The 19,706-nt window shown below is 46.4% G+C and overlaps 1 protein-coding gene across 1 annotated transcript in view; it reads right to left on the bottom strand.

The window, feature by feature from the left end:
- The window catches only part of LOC124551186 (UDP-glucuronosyltransferase 2C1-like), a 123,008-nt gene extending 109,092 nt beyond the window's left edge, over positions 1-13,916 (bottom strand). Inside the window, exon 1 of the mRNA XM_047126174.1 lies at positions 13,812-13,916. Within this exon, the coding sequence (XP_046982130.1) occupies positions 13,812-13,916 (105 nt within the window). The remainder of the gene's footprint in view (positions 1-13,811) is intronic.
- Between the last annotated feature and the right edge of the window lie 5,790 nt (positions 13,917-19,706).

Genomic DNA, 19,706 nt, shown 5'->3' with positions numbered 1-19,706 from the left:
AATGCCGACGGATCACTCTCATACCTTTCTACACATCACGCCTTCTGTCACTAGCGGCTGTACAGGTACCTTACTCCCACAGTATTTTAATACAATTAAGTCATGCGTAGATCAGATTTGATTGCCATTGCTTCAGGCGCTGCTGAGTTATGCTTCTACTTTTTCACTCCGAACCCTCAGACACTGGGGTGCTAGTGGTGTGTTAGTATCACGGTAAATTTTTCCAGGTAGCACGTAGTGTGTGTGCCCAATTTAATAGGAATTCCTAGAGGTGCCATACAATGGCGCTAGGACACTGTCTGTGCACACCACCATCTCCGTAACTGTAGGGGTGAAAGTCCGTTCTGACTGTCACTAATTAGCCGAGTGACCCTGAAAACTGTGCATTTGACATTAATATTAGTCGTTCTCTAATATTACAAAGTACATACAAAATTTGATTGAGATTATTCCAGAGATTCCTGAGTCAAATCTCTACGTTATGGGTGGTAGGTGGTTCTTAACTCCACAGAAACATTCGCGGACTGGCGTATAACAACCCAATAAAGTATGATCATGATCGGGTGAATGTATAGGAACGCACAGGAGATGAACAGATATTCATTTTCATATATTGCAATAGGATGTGATAAAGTAATCAATATGTGGCGGTAAATGCTAGTATGAGTACATCTCGGTCCTTCTCAACATCTGCATCTACAGCTACATCTACAAAATCTCTCTGCAGTTCACCATATGTGCTTGGCAGAGGGTTCGTTGATCCGCCTCGAAGCTACTTCTCTACCGTTCCACTCTCGAACAGCGCGCGGGAAAAACGAACACGTACAGTACATCTTTCCGTGTGAGCTGTGATTTCTTTTAGTTTAATATGATGTTCGTTCCTCCCTATGTCGGTGGGCGCCATCGAAATAAACTACGACTGAGTGATGCTGTCTGCGGGGAAGGGGCGGGGGAAATCGATTGTCCTCCCGTCGATGACGTCGCGATCAGAGCTCGCCTACCACGTGCTCTGTTTACGAGCACTGATCCGCGCTTCAGACCTCTGCCGACGCTCGGAATTACAGACGCCGCCCGGCCTGCGAAACAAATATAAAAGCGCGTCCAACAGCCGGGGAGCGTCTGAATGAACAGGCCCGCCCCCCCTGTAATTAGCGGTCGGCAGCGGTCGGTGACGTGTGAACCGGCCCTTTTTATTACTTATTTTCTGCCAGCCGCTGCCACGTTTCTCACACGCGGCGCTCAGCCATCTGGCACTGCAATCGCCGATCGACCGGAAAATAATCGCGGGCCCATACAAATTGAAAGCCTTTTGCGGTCTTTTTTCATCTGCGCGAATCTCGCTGCCAGTTGCGGTTTCAAGTCTGCGACAATAAAACACTCACGCACGTGATTTGCCTGCGCTGTGAAACACTCTACGTGCGTCATTTGCGCTCGCAGAAAAAGAAGGAATGGACCTGACAGTGGAGCGGTCCGCCAATAATTTCGCAAAGTGCGAATCTGGGTGTTTGCCGAGTGTATTTTGAGCTGAGCTCTTACGTAAGAGCAAACGCATGCGGCATAAATTTGAGACGCAACTGACAGTTTACGTGATGCTTGAACACTAGGAAATTACACACTTTTTGGTAAATCAACACTATCTGACCACAAGTTTCCGGACGCTAATATAGGGCGTGTCTACAGTTCGCCCTTATGTCGGTCAGTTTAGGGGGCTCTTTCAATGGAGAACTCAATGTGTGTGTGTGTGTGTGTGTGTGTGTGTGTGTGAGGGAGGGGGGGGGGGGAGGGAAAGGGGGGCAGCTAGTTCTTCGTCAAGAGCCGAGACGAGACGAGGTGTTGGCTCAGGTCGGCTCACCACAGAGGCGCCCCACTGGATCCACGTCCGGACACTGGGCAGGCCAGCGCATTCCAGGAATGTCACCGTCCGCAGACCACTGAGTCACAGACGATGCTCCACACAGGGTGCACCGCCATGCTGATGCAATCGATCATCGTCTCCGAGGCTGTCTTCCACTTTACGTACACAGCGCTCTAAAATGTGTTCAGGTCCGCACTGCTGACAGTAAACATGCTCGCATATAACGTTCTCCAGGCATTCACCGAACGGAAACCCATTCGTCTGACGGCATACGGCGTGGTTCGTCGCTGGAAATCACTCGTTTCCTTTCATCCAGTTGCTCTGCACACCACCTCGAAGGTCCCTCAGGAGAGAAGTACACCAGTGTCTGACTCACGGGGGGATGCTCGGCAGCTTTACTCCACTCCTTTCACCTCCCTACGCACAGTCATTGCCCCTGATTACACGCGGTTTTCTAGAAGGACACTTCCGGCAAGGCTCTATTGCCCCAGTTCGTCAGTACAGGAGTTCTGTCTGGTCTCGGCTAAGCTGTAGTTCTTCCTTCACAATCAAATCGACTTTGAGAGTTGTGGAAGGGCTGAGACGTCGCTTGTAGATGAGTTACTGAGTTGTCCTGACCGACGTACTGCGCAGTCGCTGCTCGTCTACTGTCAGCACAGCGCTCCCCGCCTCCTTTTGTAACAGCTGGGCCACGCGAGATTAGCCGAGCGGTCTTAGGCGCTGCATTGATGGACTGTGCGGCTGGTCCCGGCGGAGGTTCGAGTCCTCCCTCGGGCATGGTTGGGTGTGCTTGTCCTTAGGATAATTTAGGTTAAGCAGTGTGTAAGCTCAGGGACTGATGACCTTAGCAGTTAAGTCCCATAAGATTTCACACACATTTGAAATTTTTTTTTGTAACAGCGGGTCCGCCTGCCGCGACAGCCAGTAGAGGCAGAGTCCGCACCGAGCGAGGTGGCGCAGTGGTTAGCACACTGGACTCGCATTCGGGAGGACGACGGTTCAATCCCGTCTCCGGCCATCCTGATTTAGGTTTTCCGTGATTTCCCTAAATCGTTTCAGGCAAATGCCGGGATGGTTCCTTTGAAAGGGCACGGCCGATTTCCTTCCCAATCCTTCCCTAACCCGAGCTTGCGCTCCGTCTCTAATGACCTCGTTGTCGACGGGACGTTAAACACTAACCACCACCACCGCAGAGTCCGCCCCGTGTAGAGACCTGCTCTCATTTCGCGCACTTCTCGGCTGCAGAAGTCACCTAGAGGCAGCTGCCGCAGTGTTTAGAAGCATTGCCGCCGGCCTTGTTCCGCGTCGGATGTGTGTGTTTTGGGGAGCTCCGATTGCCGTATCAGAATAAAGTCGCCGTGGGAGCTGCCTGTGTGTCTGGTGTGGAGTGTGCGGGCAGCGAGGCCTCTGGCAGGGACAGCCGCCGGGTCGCGCTCAGAGCACCCGTGTTGCGTCGCGTCGCGCGGCGCCTTGTGTGAATGCCGGATGAGCTGGAACGGCCCTGCCGCTAATGGACGCCGTGGCGGCACAGTCGCTCGCACTCTGCCGTAGGCGCGCCGCACTCTGCCAGAGGCGCGGATATGGTGCTGCGTTTGCTGTGAAATTAAGGGGACGTGTGTGCGAAAGCGCGCGTAGGGAGGACGGAGGCGCGGGGTCCACGTGCACTGCCGGTCGCGGTGCGGTCAGGTGAGGCCGCGCGGGGGTTCGAACCCCGCCCCCCGGGCCACACGGCCGCCGCTCCACCGCCTGACCAGCTCACGCCGGCGGCCGAACAGGCGTTGCGCGGTGTCAGGCGTTTCTTAAAAAAAATCGCCGTCTACACCGAATTTAACCCTGTCGCGTGTGGTCTGGTTTAAACGCGCCGCAGCTGCGCAGGTGGCAGGCTTTAGATTGGCTCGCACCTCCCTAAAGCGTTGGCGTACACTCACGTGATACAAGTCACGGGACACCTCCCAGTAACGTGTCGGACCGGCGCGGTGCAGCAACTCGACGAGGTGTGGGCTCAACTAGTCGTTGGAAGTCCCTTGAAGGAACGCTGAGCCATATTGCCTCTATAGCCGTCCATAAATGCGAAAGTGTTGCCGATGCACGATTTTGTCGACGCACTGACCTCTCTATTATGTTTTATAAATGTTCGACGGGATTCGTTTTGGACGATTTGGGTGGCCAAATCACTCGGTCGAATTACCTAGAATTACGTTCAAGGAAATCGCGAATAATTGTGGTCCGGTGACAAGGTGCAGTGCCATCCCTGGAAAACTCCACGGAATTCTTGTTCCAAAACAACGACGAGTAGCTGAAAATGGTCTCCGAGCAGCCGAGCAGAACCGCTTCCAGTCAATGGACCAGACGACCCAGACTATTCCGTGTGGACACAGTTGACAGAGCCACCACCAGCTCGGTCAGTGCCTGGTCGATTACTTGGGTCCGCGTCTCCGTGGGGTCTGCGCCACACTCGAACCCGACCGTCAACTCTTACCAACTGAAAGAGGGATTGCACCGCAAGTTCACCCACAGTTTTCCAGTCGCCTGAGGTCCACAGGAGGTGGTCACGAGCCGTACAGGCGCTGCAGACGATGCCGTGCTGTTGGCAGGGGCACTCGCGTCGGTCGTCTGCCTTCGTAACCCACAACCCTTTCACACGAAGCACCCGAGTACAAAAGACGGCTCCGCCGATGCACGGTCCTTTTACACCTCGTGTACACTGAACTACCGCCGTCTGTACAAGTCCCTCCACTCCTGACGATCTCCTGGCAGTACCTTTGTCAGACTGCCACGGGGTACTCCAGATCTCTCGTTTCCACGGCACCGACTGCGTCGCTCTTTGCAGCACCTCGAGCGTCGTACAGAAACGTGTGGCTGCTCGGTCGCTGGGCGCCGCTGTGCATAACTTGCTGTGGTGGCGCCAGTGTTTCCATCCGCGGACTTGGCGTGTTTTCTTTATATTTTCAGCCACCTCCGCAGTGCTCGACTACCCCCGTCTACCAGTACGTGACGTGTGCGTTGTCTCGGTTCAGCCGCGGTCGCTCCATTCTCGTTTCCACTTCACAGCCACTTCACCGACAGTCTAGTTTGACAGCTTTAGCAGTATGTGCAACGGAAAACCAGTCCATAGTTGAAAATTTTACTTTTTTATTCTCTCGATGACTAGTTTCTGGCCGAGGTCCATTTCAGATAATCCTAACATAGTCGAAAATGGTATTTCCCAAGATGCGGAAACCATCTCAAAAATGTACAACGAACACTTACAGCTTATGCAGATAACTGTTATATGTATGCGCTGGTCACAACAATATTATGAGAAGGAAAGTTGCTACTCACCCTACAGCGGAGATGCTGAATCGCAGATAGGCACAGCAGAAAGTGTGGTTTCAGTTGACTGACACTGCAGTCGTGTGTGTGAGTTGCGTTTGCGCCAGTGTGTGTATATATGTGTGTGTGTGTGTGTGTGTGTATGTGTGTGTGGGTGCGTGTGTGTGTCTATTGTTGATGAAGGTCTTAACGGTCGAAAGCTATAATTGTGAGAGTCTTTTTTTTGTGCCTATCTGCGACTCAGCATTTCATAATATTGTTACATTCCATCCTGGATTTTCCGTTGTTTGGTTATATATATAATGGAAATTCCTGATAGATCCACGAAATTAATTATCAAACACTCATTTATTTGCAGGTGGGTAAATAATGATTCAAGTTACTGACACAGAGTTACATGAGTCCCTGTGTCCTATGCAAGTCTTACAATTTTAAAATTTCAGTTAATAAAACAGTTATTATATCTTTTACAAGGAAACACTGTGCCAGAAGACAACATCTTAGACCAAGTATCGAATTTTAAGTATCTTCGCTGTCAGATACGTTTTTGTGATGGCAAGGACCTTGGGCAAGAAGTTGGTAAATTTCAAGGAATATGTCGGACCACTCAAACAACTTTTAAAAATAAAGTTGGGAAAGAAGCAGAAATGAAATGTTATGAAGTAATTTCATTAAACACATTGTTTTATGGCGGAGAAGCATGGGTGCCGATTCTCACGCAGCGGAAAAAAAATCAATCGGCAGAACGGAGATTTTTAAGGAGTGTGAAAGGTTGTACGATCATGCGTAGGATACGAAATGAAGAATTAGAAAAGAATTAAATGTAGAATCAGTAAGAGGGCCGTGGCTAAAGTTTTCAGCATCTCTTAAACTGGAAGTCTGATAACAATGAGATTATTCCGGTTTGAACAAGCTTTTTTCCTTCTGCGCTGGAAGACGCACGTGGCGATTCCTCCAGCACTGGACTTCAAACGGTGAGAGAAGGCGCAACAGTGCTGACACACGCCAAGCAGGGCCACGTTTATTATGACCACAAAGAATGCGGGAGAATGCCGCTCTTCTCTAGATCCTTTTCGTGGTGAGTCTGCAGCTTCTAGGTCCACTATCGGGAACTGGTTCCGTGAATGTTCAATTGATCGGAAGTCACTTGAAATTTTTCGGTCGCCCATCAACGGGACTGACTTTAGGAAACACTGATAGTGTGAAGAAAGTGATAGAAGATGATCCTCAGCTAATATTTTGTAACACTGAAGGTTCAAATGGCTCTGAGCACTATGGGACTTAACTTCTGAGGAACACTGAAGGGGTCCTAAACACTGGATCGACTGCGGTGCAGACGATCGTTCGCGATCACTTAGGCCTAACCTAGGGATGGGCCCATCGGATGCCTTTTTACCTAACAGTAACCCAAAAACATACGAGAATGGACTTGAAAAATTCGACAAAGGGCTGCCCAAAGACACTTACATTGTTAGATATGACGAAACGAGGGTGTCCCATAATGGCCCTGAAACAAGTCGGCAACAAGATGGTGGCCACTTTCTTGATCAAATTGGGTGACTCACCCGTGTGACGTCAGACGCAGAGGTGACTGGTGCGCGAGTGAAAGTCACGGCCACGCGGGGGTCTCAAAGAGACGGCGGCGCCTTCTCCTGCATCAGGACAACGGGTGCCCCAGCGCACACGGCTGCCACGACAGAGGACTTCTCGGAGATGGAAAAAGTGCGCGTGTCGCCGCATCCGCCCTGTCCACCTACCCGGACGCTGTGTGAATCCTTGCTGTTCCCAGAGACAGGGAAAAAACTGTGGGCGGCATTTCTCATCCGATGAGGAGGCTACCGCAGTATGCAACAGTGCCCTGAGTAACTTCCTCAAACAAGTTTGAACGGAGGCATTTTCGAAGCGATTTGAAGCGTGGAAAAATGTGTAACTGTTCATGGATAGTATTATGTAAAACTGTAAGAGCTGTGCGGCAAGTTTCTGAATTTCTGCGAAAAAACTTTCGGCATAAGCGTCTTACAAAACGAAATGTTGAATAGTGGACAGAACTGGAGCGATCAGTTACAAACAATGGAAAATATCAGACTTCCCAGAGCAGCGTTGGATTACAGCCGAGGAGAAGAACAGATCGAGGACGGCTCACGACACGTTGAAGACAACTGCGAAGCCGCAATGGGCGAGAGTATCCAACCTATGAAGCGCAGAAGAAGAAGAACAACAACAACTCAGTTTACGGGTATCTTGGGGAACCGTTGTGTCTAGCGTGCGAGTCATGAGCGACGCGTCGTGTGAGTCGCCTTCCTTAGCGTTGCGCACTGAGGTGACGCAGAAGTCGTGGGACGCCTCCCAACATCGGGTGGGACCTCCTCTTGCCCGGCGTAGGGCAGCAGCTGGGCGTGGCGGGGACTCGACAGGTCGCCGGAAGTCCTCTGCAGACATACTGAGCCAGGCTGCCTCCGTAGCCGCCCGTAACTGCGAAAGCGTTGCCGGTGCAGGATTTTTTGCACGAAGTAACCTCTCGGGTATGTCCCGTATATATTCGATGGGATTCGTGTCGGGCGATCTGGCTGGTCAAATTATTCGCTCGACCGGTCCAGAATGTTCTTCATTGCAGTCCTGAACTATTGTCGACTAATTACAAAATCCGGTCTAAGTACCAAAAATATAAAAATTCGTTCTATTGTCAAAATATGGGCTATGTGCCTAACCTTCGCCAGTAAAAACCGGGCTATAGTAATCAGTGTGTGGTTTACAACATTGCCACCAGAATGAGCCATGTGCCAAGTGCCACCTGTTCTGAAACAAAATCCGGGCTGTGTGCCCGTGCTGTTGTTTTTAGTTTGAGGTTAGATTGTGTTCAAGTTGCAGTGATTAGTCCTGTCTGCTGTGTTTAATATTACGGTTTATCTGATGGATGAAACAGGAAAACGTCGGAAAAGGGGTGAAGGTAGTGTTTCCCAAATAAATAAGCTACGAGCCGAGGGAAAACCGTATGAGAACAATAAGAAACTTACTGTATCTCAAGAACAACCTCCACCTGATGAGGTAAGTGTGTATGATAACTTTAACGCCTTAGGACTAAGGCTTTTTTGAAGAACTTCGCTTGATTATAATTTTTCTGTGGCGTTTTAAGCTAACCTATGTTTAGATTATGCAGACCACGTTAGGTTATGTTTCACATTGTTACTGGACTATAGTTGACCCACCAACTTTGCAGAGTAACAAACAGGTTATTCGTGGCAGTCGCAAATTATTTAATGCCTCTAATTCACGTGTTTGTTTGTTGTACGTTTCATGCCGGTACCGCTATCAATGTAGAGACATTGCATTGGAAAACAAGTTAAATATAATCAATCAGTTCTATGAACTAGCTGATAATGTTAAGCAAAACTGTTATTTGATAGGAAGCGTAAGTGTATCCGATGTCAGAAGATCGAGTCATGGTTCTTACGAAGAACCCGAGGAGAGTCGCAGACAGGCTAGTGCTCTTTATATAGTTGCTGATGACGAAGGCGGACATTTTCACGCTTCCAAAAAATCTTTTCTGTTTCGAAATGGCTCTGAGCACTATGGGACTTAACTTCTGAGGTCATCAGTCCCCTAGAACTTAGAACTACTTAAACCTAACTAACCTAAGGACATCACACACATCCATGCCCGAGGCAGGATTCGAACCTGCGACCGTAGCGGTCGCGCGGTTCCGGACTGTAACACCTAGAACCGCTCGGCCACACCGGCCGGCCCTTTCTGGAAATACACAAAAGTGCCAGGCGAAGAGTGGAAACCTTGGTGAAAGCAAGAAAGAGTGGTGATGTTGCCTACAGCACCGACACCGACCTACATAGGGAGAAACGATCACCACGATAAAATAATGGAAATGAGAGCTCGTACGGAAAGATATAGGTGTTCGTTCTTTCCACGGGCTATACGAGATTGGAATAATAAAGAATTGTGAAGGTGGTTCGTTGAACCCTCTTCCAGGCACATGAATGTGATTTGCAGAGTATCCATGTAGATGTAGATTGTACGTAGGGGAAACAAAAACAGAAAAGGAAATATACAGCTGCTGATGTAAAACGCATTGTCGAACACATCAAAAGTTTCCCCAAGGACGAAAGCCATTACACAAGGGCTAAAAGCTACCTTCTACTTTTAAGCCAAGAATTAAATTACAACAGAATGTATGAGGCTTTTGTTATGCTTTATCCAAACACAAACATTAGATATTTGTACTACAAAAAAGTATTGAAAGAACACTTTCTCAAACTGAGATTTCACCACCCAAGGTAAGATACCTGTAACACATGTGATCTGCTTAAAAGTAAGATGTTGAATGACTCAAAAAATAGAGCTGTACATCGTACTTCACTAGAATTTCAACAGAGACGCGCTGAAAAGTTATCATGTATATTCTACCACTCCTACAAGTGATACATGCACAGTATCCATAGATTTACAACAGGTTTTCTGTTTGCCAACATTGTCACACTGCCAAATGTATTATATACATCAACTTTCTCGTTATAATTTGGGATTGCATATGGCAGATAATAATAGGGGTCTTATGTTTATTTGGCACGAGGGCATGAGTGACAGGGCAGGCAACGAAATAGCGAGCTGTGTGTTAAGGGGATCAAAAAGAAAATTACCCAGAAAAAATTTAATACTGTAGTCTGCGGCCAAAATAAAAATCAAATGGTGTAGTTCCTGTGAATATATTTGGTCTGCAATGATTTCTTTGACGAAGTTCGCCACAAACGTGTCGTCTCTGGACTCTCATACTTAACCTGTGACCGAGACTTTGCTCTAATTGAAAAACGAAAAAGGGTAGAAAAATGTGAATTCCTTTGGATTTTGTGAGAGTTTTTTGTAATGCAAATAGAAAAACTCATTTTCTAACCACTATGACGAACGATGATGATTTTTATGACTTCTCCAAAGTAGCTTAAGAAAACCTCATCACAAAAAAGTTAGAAATTTCCAAGGCCGTGTGGCTCCGAGTTTCCAAAACCAACCAAGGAAAAGTGTTTAAAAAAAAAAAAAAAAGAAACAGAAAAAGAAACAATGATGTTGAAACGTGGACGCAAACGAATGTATTCAAAAAAGGTGTGAAGATGGAAACCATAAAAGGTTTGGATCTCCCCCAGCTGGAACTAACAGCCAGATTGAAAAGTGAGAAGAAGGACTTAAAAAAGATGATACCTTATCTCAAACAAGAAAACAAACTGTTTTCGAAATTATGACTGAGTAAACAAAGCAGCTGTTTATAGACTGTAACATTGTAATATTTTGTTTGTAAAATAGTGGTAAATTAATACAAAAAGTAACTTTTTAAACTTTGTAAAAGGTATTTATTTATGGCTAACTGACTTTTCATAATAATAGAGTTATTATAGAAAAACTGTAAACAGTAGTTTCTAGATTTTTATAATAGTAAAATTATTATTATTATCCTTCCCACACCCCTTTATTTACAGATACGTAGATGTAGTCCGGTTTTTATGCTAGAGAGGTTGGCACCTGGCCCTGTTCTTGTTTTGTTCCATCAACAATTCTTTTTGTTGTTGTTAAATGTTTTACAGTAACTTTACTCTAAAAAATGTTTGGTACCAATTGTCTTCATTTGTTTAGGCTACAAAAAAATAAGGATATCAAAGAGGGAGGCTTTCTGGAATTTTTTTGCGATTTCCTCAAAACAGCAGCTGTGGCACTTACCACGGACTTTATGATTAGTCGACAATTTTGGCCCGATGACATGGCGCATTGCCATCCCTAAGAATTCCATCGTTATTTGAGAACACGAAGTCCACGAATGGCTGCAAATGGTCTCCAAGTAAGCGACCACAACAGGGACTCAGTCCATTCCGTGCAAACACAGCTCTCACCATCACGGTGCCTCCACCGGCTCGCACAGCGCGTTGTTGACAACTTGGGTGCACGACTTCCTGGGGTCCGGACCACACTCGAACCCTACCATCAGCTCTTTCCAACTGAAATCGGGGTTCGTGTGGCCAACCGATACGGTCACCAACCGAAGAGAGGCGCTGCGGACTGTGTCCTGCTGTTACCAAAGGCACTCGCAACGTCTGCTGCCCATTAACGCCGTATTTCGCCCCACAGTTCTGACGGATACATTACGTCCCGCACTGATTTCTGCGGTTATTTCACTCGGCGTTGCTTGTCTGTTAGCACTTACAACTCTACGAAACGCCGGTGCTGTCCGTCGCCAACCGAAGGCCGCCGGCCACTGCGTTGTCCGCGGTGAGAGGTGAGGCCTGACGTGTGCTGTTCTCGGCACACTCTGCAGCTGTGGACCTCGGAATGTTGAATTCCGAAGTGGAATGCTGCAGTGCGTCTGGCTGCAACTAGTATTCCGCACTCAAAATCTGATAATTTGCGTCGTGCAGCCGTGTTCAGGTCGGAAGCTTCTTCACACGAATCGCCTGAGTGCAATTGATAGCTCCAACAATGCACTGCATTTTTACACCTCGTGTACACGACGGCACCGCCCTCTGTACACGCGCACGTCGATAAGATTAGGGATTAGACTAGATTAGTACTTGTTCCATAGATCATGAATACGACACTTCGTAATGATGTGGAGAGTGTCAGGTTAATAAAAGATGTCTGTGGAAGATAGTACATTACACAAAATATTGCATGACACTAATGTTTAAGTTGTTGTTGTTTTTTTCCCTTAATTTATATCTAAAAACTCAGCCAATGAGTAGAAGGAATTGTCATCTAGAAATTCTTTTAATTTATTTTTAAATGTTAGTTGGCTATCTGTCAGCCTTTTGATGCTGTTTGGTAGGTGACCAAAGACTTTTATGGGAGCATAATTTACCCCTTTCTATGCCAAAGTCAGATTTGACGCTGCATAGTGAAGATCATCCTTTCTCCTGGTGTTATAGCTAGGCACACTGCTATTACTTTTGAACTGGGTTGGATTATTAACAACAAATTTCATAAGTGAGTATATATACTGTGAGGTTACTGTGAGGATCCCTAGATCCTTAAATAGATGTCTGCAGGATGACCGTGGGTGGGCTCCAGCAATTATTCTGCTTCCACGTTTTTGAGCAATGAATACTTTTCTTCTCGACGATGAGTTACCCCAGAATATGATGCCATACGAAAGCAGTGAATGAAAGTAGGCATAGTAAGCTAATTTACTGATATTCTTATCACCAAAATTTGGATTAACCCTAATAGCATACGTAGCTGAACTCAGACGTTTCAGCAGACCATCAATGTGTTGCTTCCAGTTTAACCTCTCGTCAATGGACACACCTAAAAATTTTGAAAATTCTACCTTAGTACAGACTTCTGTTCAAAGTCTATATTTGTTACTGGAGTTGTGCCATTTACTGTACAGAACTGTATATACTGTGTTTTATCAAAATTTAAAGAGAGTCCGTTTGCTGAGAACCACTTAATAACTTTGTGAAAAACATCATTTACAATTACATCACTTAGTTCTTGGTTTTTGGATGTTATTACTATACTTGTATCATTAGCAAAAAGAACTAACTTTGAATCTTCATCAATGTGCAATGGTAAGTCATTAATGTATATCAAGAACAGTAGAGGACCTAAGACCGAACCCTGTGGGACCCTGTACTTGATAGCCCCCCAGTTTGGGGAATCAGCTGTTGTTTTAACATTACATGAACCACTTATTTCAACTTTCTGCATTCTTCCAGTTACGTATGAATTAAACTGCCCCACTCAAACCATAATGATTTAGCTTATCTAAAAGAATTCCATGATTTACAAAATCAAAGGCCTTTGAGAGATAACAAAAAAAATACAAATGGGTGATGTCCGGTTATTCAGACCATTTAATATTTGATCAGTGGAAGCGTATATAGCATTTTCTGTTGAAAAGCCTTTCTGAAAACCAAACTGACATTTTGTTAGTACTTTATTTTTACAAATATGGAAGGCTACTCTTGAATACATTATTTTCTCAAAAATTTTTGATAGAGCTGTCAGAAGAGAGATTGGGCGGTAGTTGTTGACATCCGACGTATCCCCCTTTCTATGCAATGGTTTTACAATGTCATATTTCAGTCTATCGGGGAAAACACCCTGCTCCAAAGAGCTATTACATACGTGGCTGAGAATCCTACTTATCTGTGGGGAACAAGCTTTAAGTACCTTGCTGGAAATGCTATCAATTCCGTAAGGCCGGCCGGTGTGGCCGTGCGGTTCTAGGCGCTTCAGTCTGGAACCGCGTGACCACTACGGTCGCAGGTTCGAATCCTGCCTCAGGCATGGATGTGTGTGATGTCCTGAGGTTAGTTAGGTTTAAGTAGGTCTAAGTTCTAGGGGACTGATGACCGCAGATGTTAAGTCCCATAGTGCTCATAGCCATTTTTGAATTCCGTAAGAGAATCCCTGACCCCGCCGGGAATCGAACCCGAGACCTTGTGCGTAGGAAGCGAGAACAGTACCGCAAGACCACGAGCTGCGGACAACCCGTGGCTGCTGTCGCCTCAGTGTGTAGCTCGATGCATAAACACCAGCCCGCGGTAGCACTGGAGGCCGGGGGGGTCGACGACCTCTGGCTGAGTGTGGGCGTGACGCGAGGGAGAAGCCGTGTCGTTATGGCAGGAGGGGCCGATCAGTTACGGCAGACCCGCGGCCCCGCCTCCAGGAAGAGGCGGCGCGTGCCTTTAGCAGGAAAAATGGCGGACACTTTCGCCGCGTTTTCCGCGGAGTGCCGGAGAAAGTTGAGTCGCATCCTGGGGTGATAGCAGGCTCAGGCCGGGTGTGGCGAGGGCAGTGGGAAGGCTCCAGGAGCCAGAGAGAGAGAGAGAGAGAGAGAGAGAGAGAGAGAGAGAGAGAGAAAGCTTCTCCGGGGTCAATGCAGTGCCGTACCTGGCCAACCACAAACTCTGTACACCTGCGGCGAATGAGCTTCCAGAATGTAAAGAATTTTGTTGCTGCTCGCCGTGGTGAACACTGCCAAGAACGATAGCGCAACACCGAGCGTCTGGGGAAACCGGCCGAGTAATGTGTTTGTTTTGGGAACGACAGGTTCCCTACCTTTTGTCTTCTGGACGGAACACGTGTGAGATATGGCTGTCACGTTGCACGTCAGAGAACTGTTTGTTGACTCCCTACTTTCATGTGTCGGTACGCACACATCTGAGAGCAAGCCACGTTGAGCCGCGTTCTTTGGTTGTGTTGCTACACCGTCTCTGGCGTGGGCGCTCACAGGGAGAGCTTTATTATTAGTCGAGGTCTGCTGGACAGCAGACGTTGATCCGAATGGCCCTGGAAATTATTTATCTGGAATTCAGGTGCTAAATATAGAACCCGGATTTGCCGGAACTGATTGAGTGAGACAATGATGAGAGTATTATGCATTTTGAACGAGTTTAGCGAAGAACTGACGTAAGGTAAATTTGCATATTTGCATACTTGCACGTAGTTAGCATTCTGATGTAAAATTAATCGTCGTACCGATATTTAGTTGAAACATATCTCATCTGTTGCTCACAGTTAGTGAAGGTAGTTCTCGTCCCCAAATATACATTTTGTGAAATAACAGATCATTGTGGGTAGGTAAATCTTTTTTTGTAAAGTAAAATTCTGAATAATCAACTTGCTAGAGTTGTTTCTAAACGTAGTCACTTTTCTATAAAGCCTATACTGTTCATGATCTTGAAAGTCAAATTATAAAGTAATTCTTTGATATAAAACTGTTTTAGAGAAATCATTTGTTGGAACATTAGGCCCCGGAATAATTGGTTCAAATGGTTCTGAGCACTATGCGACTTAACTTCTGAGGTCATCAGTCGCCTAGAACTTAGAACTAATTAAACATAACTAACCTAAGAACATCACACACATCCATGCCCGAGGCAGGATTCGAACCTGCGACCGTAGCTGTCCCGCGGTTCCGGACTGAGCACCTATAACCGCTAGACCACTGCGGCCGGCCCCGGAATAATTCCCATGCAAGAAATTCTGTGTTGCTTGTGTCCGCATTGCAGGTGGCGGTAGACACGCTTTTAAATGTCATTTTTAGGTTACTATTTTAATTTAGCTTTGATGCAGCGCTGTTTGCTGTGATCCACTTTCAAGCGAAAATGTTTACTGTACCAAGGCAAATGGAAAAATAGTGCAGGGCCACGGTCACACCGTTAGACTATACATACAGAAAAACGTCATTACACAGTTAATCAGTGATTAGGTCAGCTAGTTTACATTCCGTTTGGAATTTACTTTCTTGTCATACAAACTTCATTTGAGTGAACAGTGTAATAAATACATCTGGACGACAAAAATTTTTCGTATTCGGAGTTAGCTACGTCAATAGGGAGTGAGTTTTTATTAAAGTAATTTGGATAATTTATTGAGACAAACTTTAGTGGTTAATTTGATGTGTAATTTTATTGCTTTTATTTTGTCGTATTTCGCGATGCTAAAAACTCTCCAGACAACACACCTCTATTTACTAGACTGCGCAACAGAGGGTTTAAGTAACCACATTTTTCAGTAATTACTTCCTCGTATATACGCTCTGCACTATACACACACAGAGTTATAAAAGACAAAAGTTACACATGACAGGAAAATATCTTGCAACGTCACGGAGAAACAATGACAGTACTCGGCATATTTCCTAGAACAGTTCGTCACTGCAGTTCGCCCAGAGATGTCCCGTATTGACCAACGTCAGTACTCGAAACTTGCTCGCGGACAAAAAGTGTGTGTAGCTCCGGGTCTCGAATCTGGAACCTCAGTCACGCAGCCTATACGGAGGACTTCCGTGAAGTCTGGTGGGCATGACAGGGGGAGGGGTGGGGGTACAATGCGAACAGCCCGCGAACACGGACGTCGACGCCGCGGCCCCAGCCGTGTGTCGGAATGTACCAGCCGAGCCACGAACCAGGGGGTCCCATCAAGAGAGTCCGCTCCACCTTGACCTGCGTGACGACGGTTCAATCTCGCGTCCGGCCATCCTGTTTAGGTTTTCCGTGATTTCCCTAAATCGCTCCAGGCAAATGCCGGGATGGTTCCTTTGAAAGGGCACGGCCGACTTCCTTCCCTAATCCAGTGAGACCGATGACCTCGCTGTTTGGTCTCTGCCACCAAATCAACTCAACTGGACCTGCGTGAGCCGGACAGCTCCTGTGAACCCAGCTACCGATGATGTGTGTAAGCAACAGCGACGCTGACTAATTTGACGCAGAGGATATCAAACTGATCTTCCTTGGTACACAAAACGGGTCAGAACACTGTTGCAGAAACAACATGCCAAATTTAAACAGACGCAAAATCCCCAAGATTGGCGATCTTTTACACAAGCTCGAAATTTGGCGCGCACTTCAATGCGAGATGCCTATAACAGTTTCTACAACGAAACGTTGCCTCGAAATCTGGTAGAAAATGCAAGGAGATTCTGGTCGTATGTGAAGTATGTTAGCGGCAAGAAACAATCAATACTTTCTCTACGCGGTAGCAATGGAGATACTATCGAAGACAGTGCTGCCAAAGCAGAGTTACTAAACACAGTCTTCCGAAATGCCTTCACAAAAGAAGACGAAGTAAATATTCCAGAAATCGAATTACTTAATGAAAGCAAGTCTTCCGGTCCAGACTGTATACCAATTAGGTTCCTTTCGGAGTATACTGATGCACTAGCTCCATACTTAACAATCATATACAACCGTTCGCTCGACGAAAGATCCGTACCCAAAGACTGGAAAGTTGCACAGGTCACACCAATATTCAAGAAAGGTAGTAGGAATAATCCACTAAATTACAGGCCCATATTGTTAACGTCGATATGTGGCAGGGTTTTAGAACATACATTGGGTTCTAACATTATGAATTACCTCGAAGAAAACTGTCTGTTGACAGACAGTCAACATGGGTTTAGAAAACATCATTCCTGTGAAACACAACTAGCTCTTTATTCACATGAAGTGTCGAGTGCTATTGACAAGGGATTTCAGATCGATTCCGTATTCCTGGATTTCTGGAAGGCTTTTGACGCTGTACCACACAACCGGCTCGTAGTGAAATTGCGTGCTAATGGAATATCGTCTCAGTTATGTGACTGGATTTATGATTTCCTGTCAGAGAAGTCACAGTTCGTAGTAACTAACAGAAAGTCATCGAGTAGAACAGAAGTGATTTCTGACGTTCGCCAAGGTAGTGTTGTAGACCCTTTGCTGTTTCTGATCTATATAAACGATTTTGGAGACAATCTGAGCAGCCGTCTTCGGTTGTGCAGATGATGCTTTCGTTTATGGACTAATAGAGTCATCAGAAGATCAAGACAAACTGCAAAACGATTTACAAAATATATCTGAATGGTGCGAAAAGTGGCAGTTGACCCTCAATAACGAAAAGTGTGAGGTCATCGACGTGAGTGCTAAAAGGAACTTGTTAAGCTTCGCTTACACGATAAATCAGTCTAACCTAAAAGCCCTAAATTCAACTAAATACCTAGGTATTACAATTACGAACAACTTAAATTGGAAGGGACACACAGAAAATGTTGTGGGGAAGGCTAACCAAAGACTGCGTTTTATTGGCAGGACACTTAGAAAATGTAATAGACCTACTAAGGAGACTGCCTACACTACGCTTGTCCGTCCTCTTTTAGAATACTGCTGCACAGTGTGGGATCCTTACCAAGTAGGACTGACAGAGTTCATCGAAAAAAGTTGAATGAAAGGCAGCACGTTTTGTATTATCGCAAAATATGAGAGAGAGTGTCACTGAAATGATACAGGATTTGGGCTGGAAATCATTAAAAGAAAGGCGTTTTTCGTTGCGTCGGAATCTTCTCACGAAATTCCAATCACCAACTTTCTCCTCAGAATGCGAAATTATTCTGTCGATACCGACGTACATAGGGAGGAACGATCACCACTATAAAATAAGAGAAATCAGAGCTTGCACGGAAAGATATAGGTGTTCATTCTTTCCGCGCGCTGTACGAGATTGGAATAATAGAGAATTGTGAAGTTGGTTCGATGATCCCTCTGCGTGGCACTTAAATGTGATTTGCAGAGGATCCATGTAGATGTAGATGTAGATGCTATGGTGTCGGTCCCAGCATCTACAGTACTTAACATCATTTCCGAATTCTAAAACTGAATTCAAAGTTCAGCAGAATCACAATATTTATTATTTAAATTCAGATCAGGTCAATAAGGTACTACGACGTAGACTTAGGCGACAAGAGTCATTGGGTAGCGACGTGCGCACGCACGCGCGCACGCACGCACACACACACACACACACACACACACACACACACACACACACACACACACACACACACAGATGGCAGCAGTATGGCGTACAGAAGGTGTAAATGGGAGCCGCCACCTGCACTCAGGTGAGTCACGTGAAGGGGTTTCCGATGCGATTGTCACCGCACGACGGAAGGGACAATCCATTTCGGAAATCGTTAGCCAATTCAGTGTCCCGAGGTCCGTAACGTCAATAGTGTGCCGAGAACAGCGAGTTTCAGGCCTCACCTCTCACCACGAAGAACGCGGTGGCCGAACACCTTCACTTCGCGACCGACAGCAGCGGCGTTTGCGTAGAGTTGTCAGTGCTAACAGACAAGCAGCACTGCGCGAAATAACAGCAGAAATCGATGCGTGGGTACGGCGAATACGTCCGTTACGAGAGTGCGTTGATCGGCTATGTCGGCAGACGACCGAGGCGAGGGCCTTGCCTAACAGCGCCCCTCCTTGCCTCGTGACGTGTCGGTTCCACTCTGGAGGACCGGGAGACCGCCGCATCGTCACACGAGTTCCGATTTCAGTTTGTAAGAGGTGATGGCGGGGTTCGAGCTTGGCACAAACCCCACGGAGCCATGCACTTTGTTTTGATCAGTCACCAATGGGTCATACAGTAAAGGAGAAGTAAGAAAATGCAAGCATTTATTAATAAAAGGTATTATACCGGGTGATCAAAAAGTCAGTATAAATTCGAAAACTTAATAAACAACGGAATAATGTAGGTAGAGGAGTAAAAATTGACACACATGCTTGGAATGACATGGGGTTTTATTAGAACTGAAAAAAAAGTATTGCTAGATGCGTGAAAGATCTCTTGCGCGCGCCGTTTGGTGATGATCGTGTGTTCAGCCGCCACTTTCGTCACGCTTGGCCTCCCAGGTCCCCAGACCTCAGTCCGTGCGATTATTGGCTTTGGGGTTACCTGAAGTCGCAAGTTTATCGTGATCGACCGACATTTCTAGGGATGCTGAAAGACAACTTCCGACGCCAATGCCTCACCATGACTCCGGACATGCTTTACAGTGCTGTTCACAACATTATTCCTCGACTACAGCTATTGTTAAGGAATGATGGTGGATATATTGAGCATTTCCTGTAAAGATCATCATCTTTGCTTTGTCTTACTTTGCTATGATAATTATTGCTATTGTGATGGGATGAAGCGCCATCTGTCGGACATTTTTTAAACGCGGGAAGCGAGAACGCTACCGCACGACCACGAGCTGCGGACGAAAGCGCAAGAGATCTTTCACGCG

This window comes from Schistocerca americana, chromosome 9 (genome assembly GCF_021461395.2).
Source record: "Schistocerca americana isolate TAMUIC-IGC-003095 chromosome 9, iqSchAmer2.1, whole genome shotgun sequence".
NCBI classification, from domain to species: Eukaryota; Metazoa; Arthropoda; class Insecta; order Orthoptera; family Acrididae; genus Schistocerca; species Schistocerca americana.
This window is presented reverse-complemented; position numbering and strand designations above follow the sequence as displayed.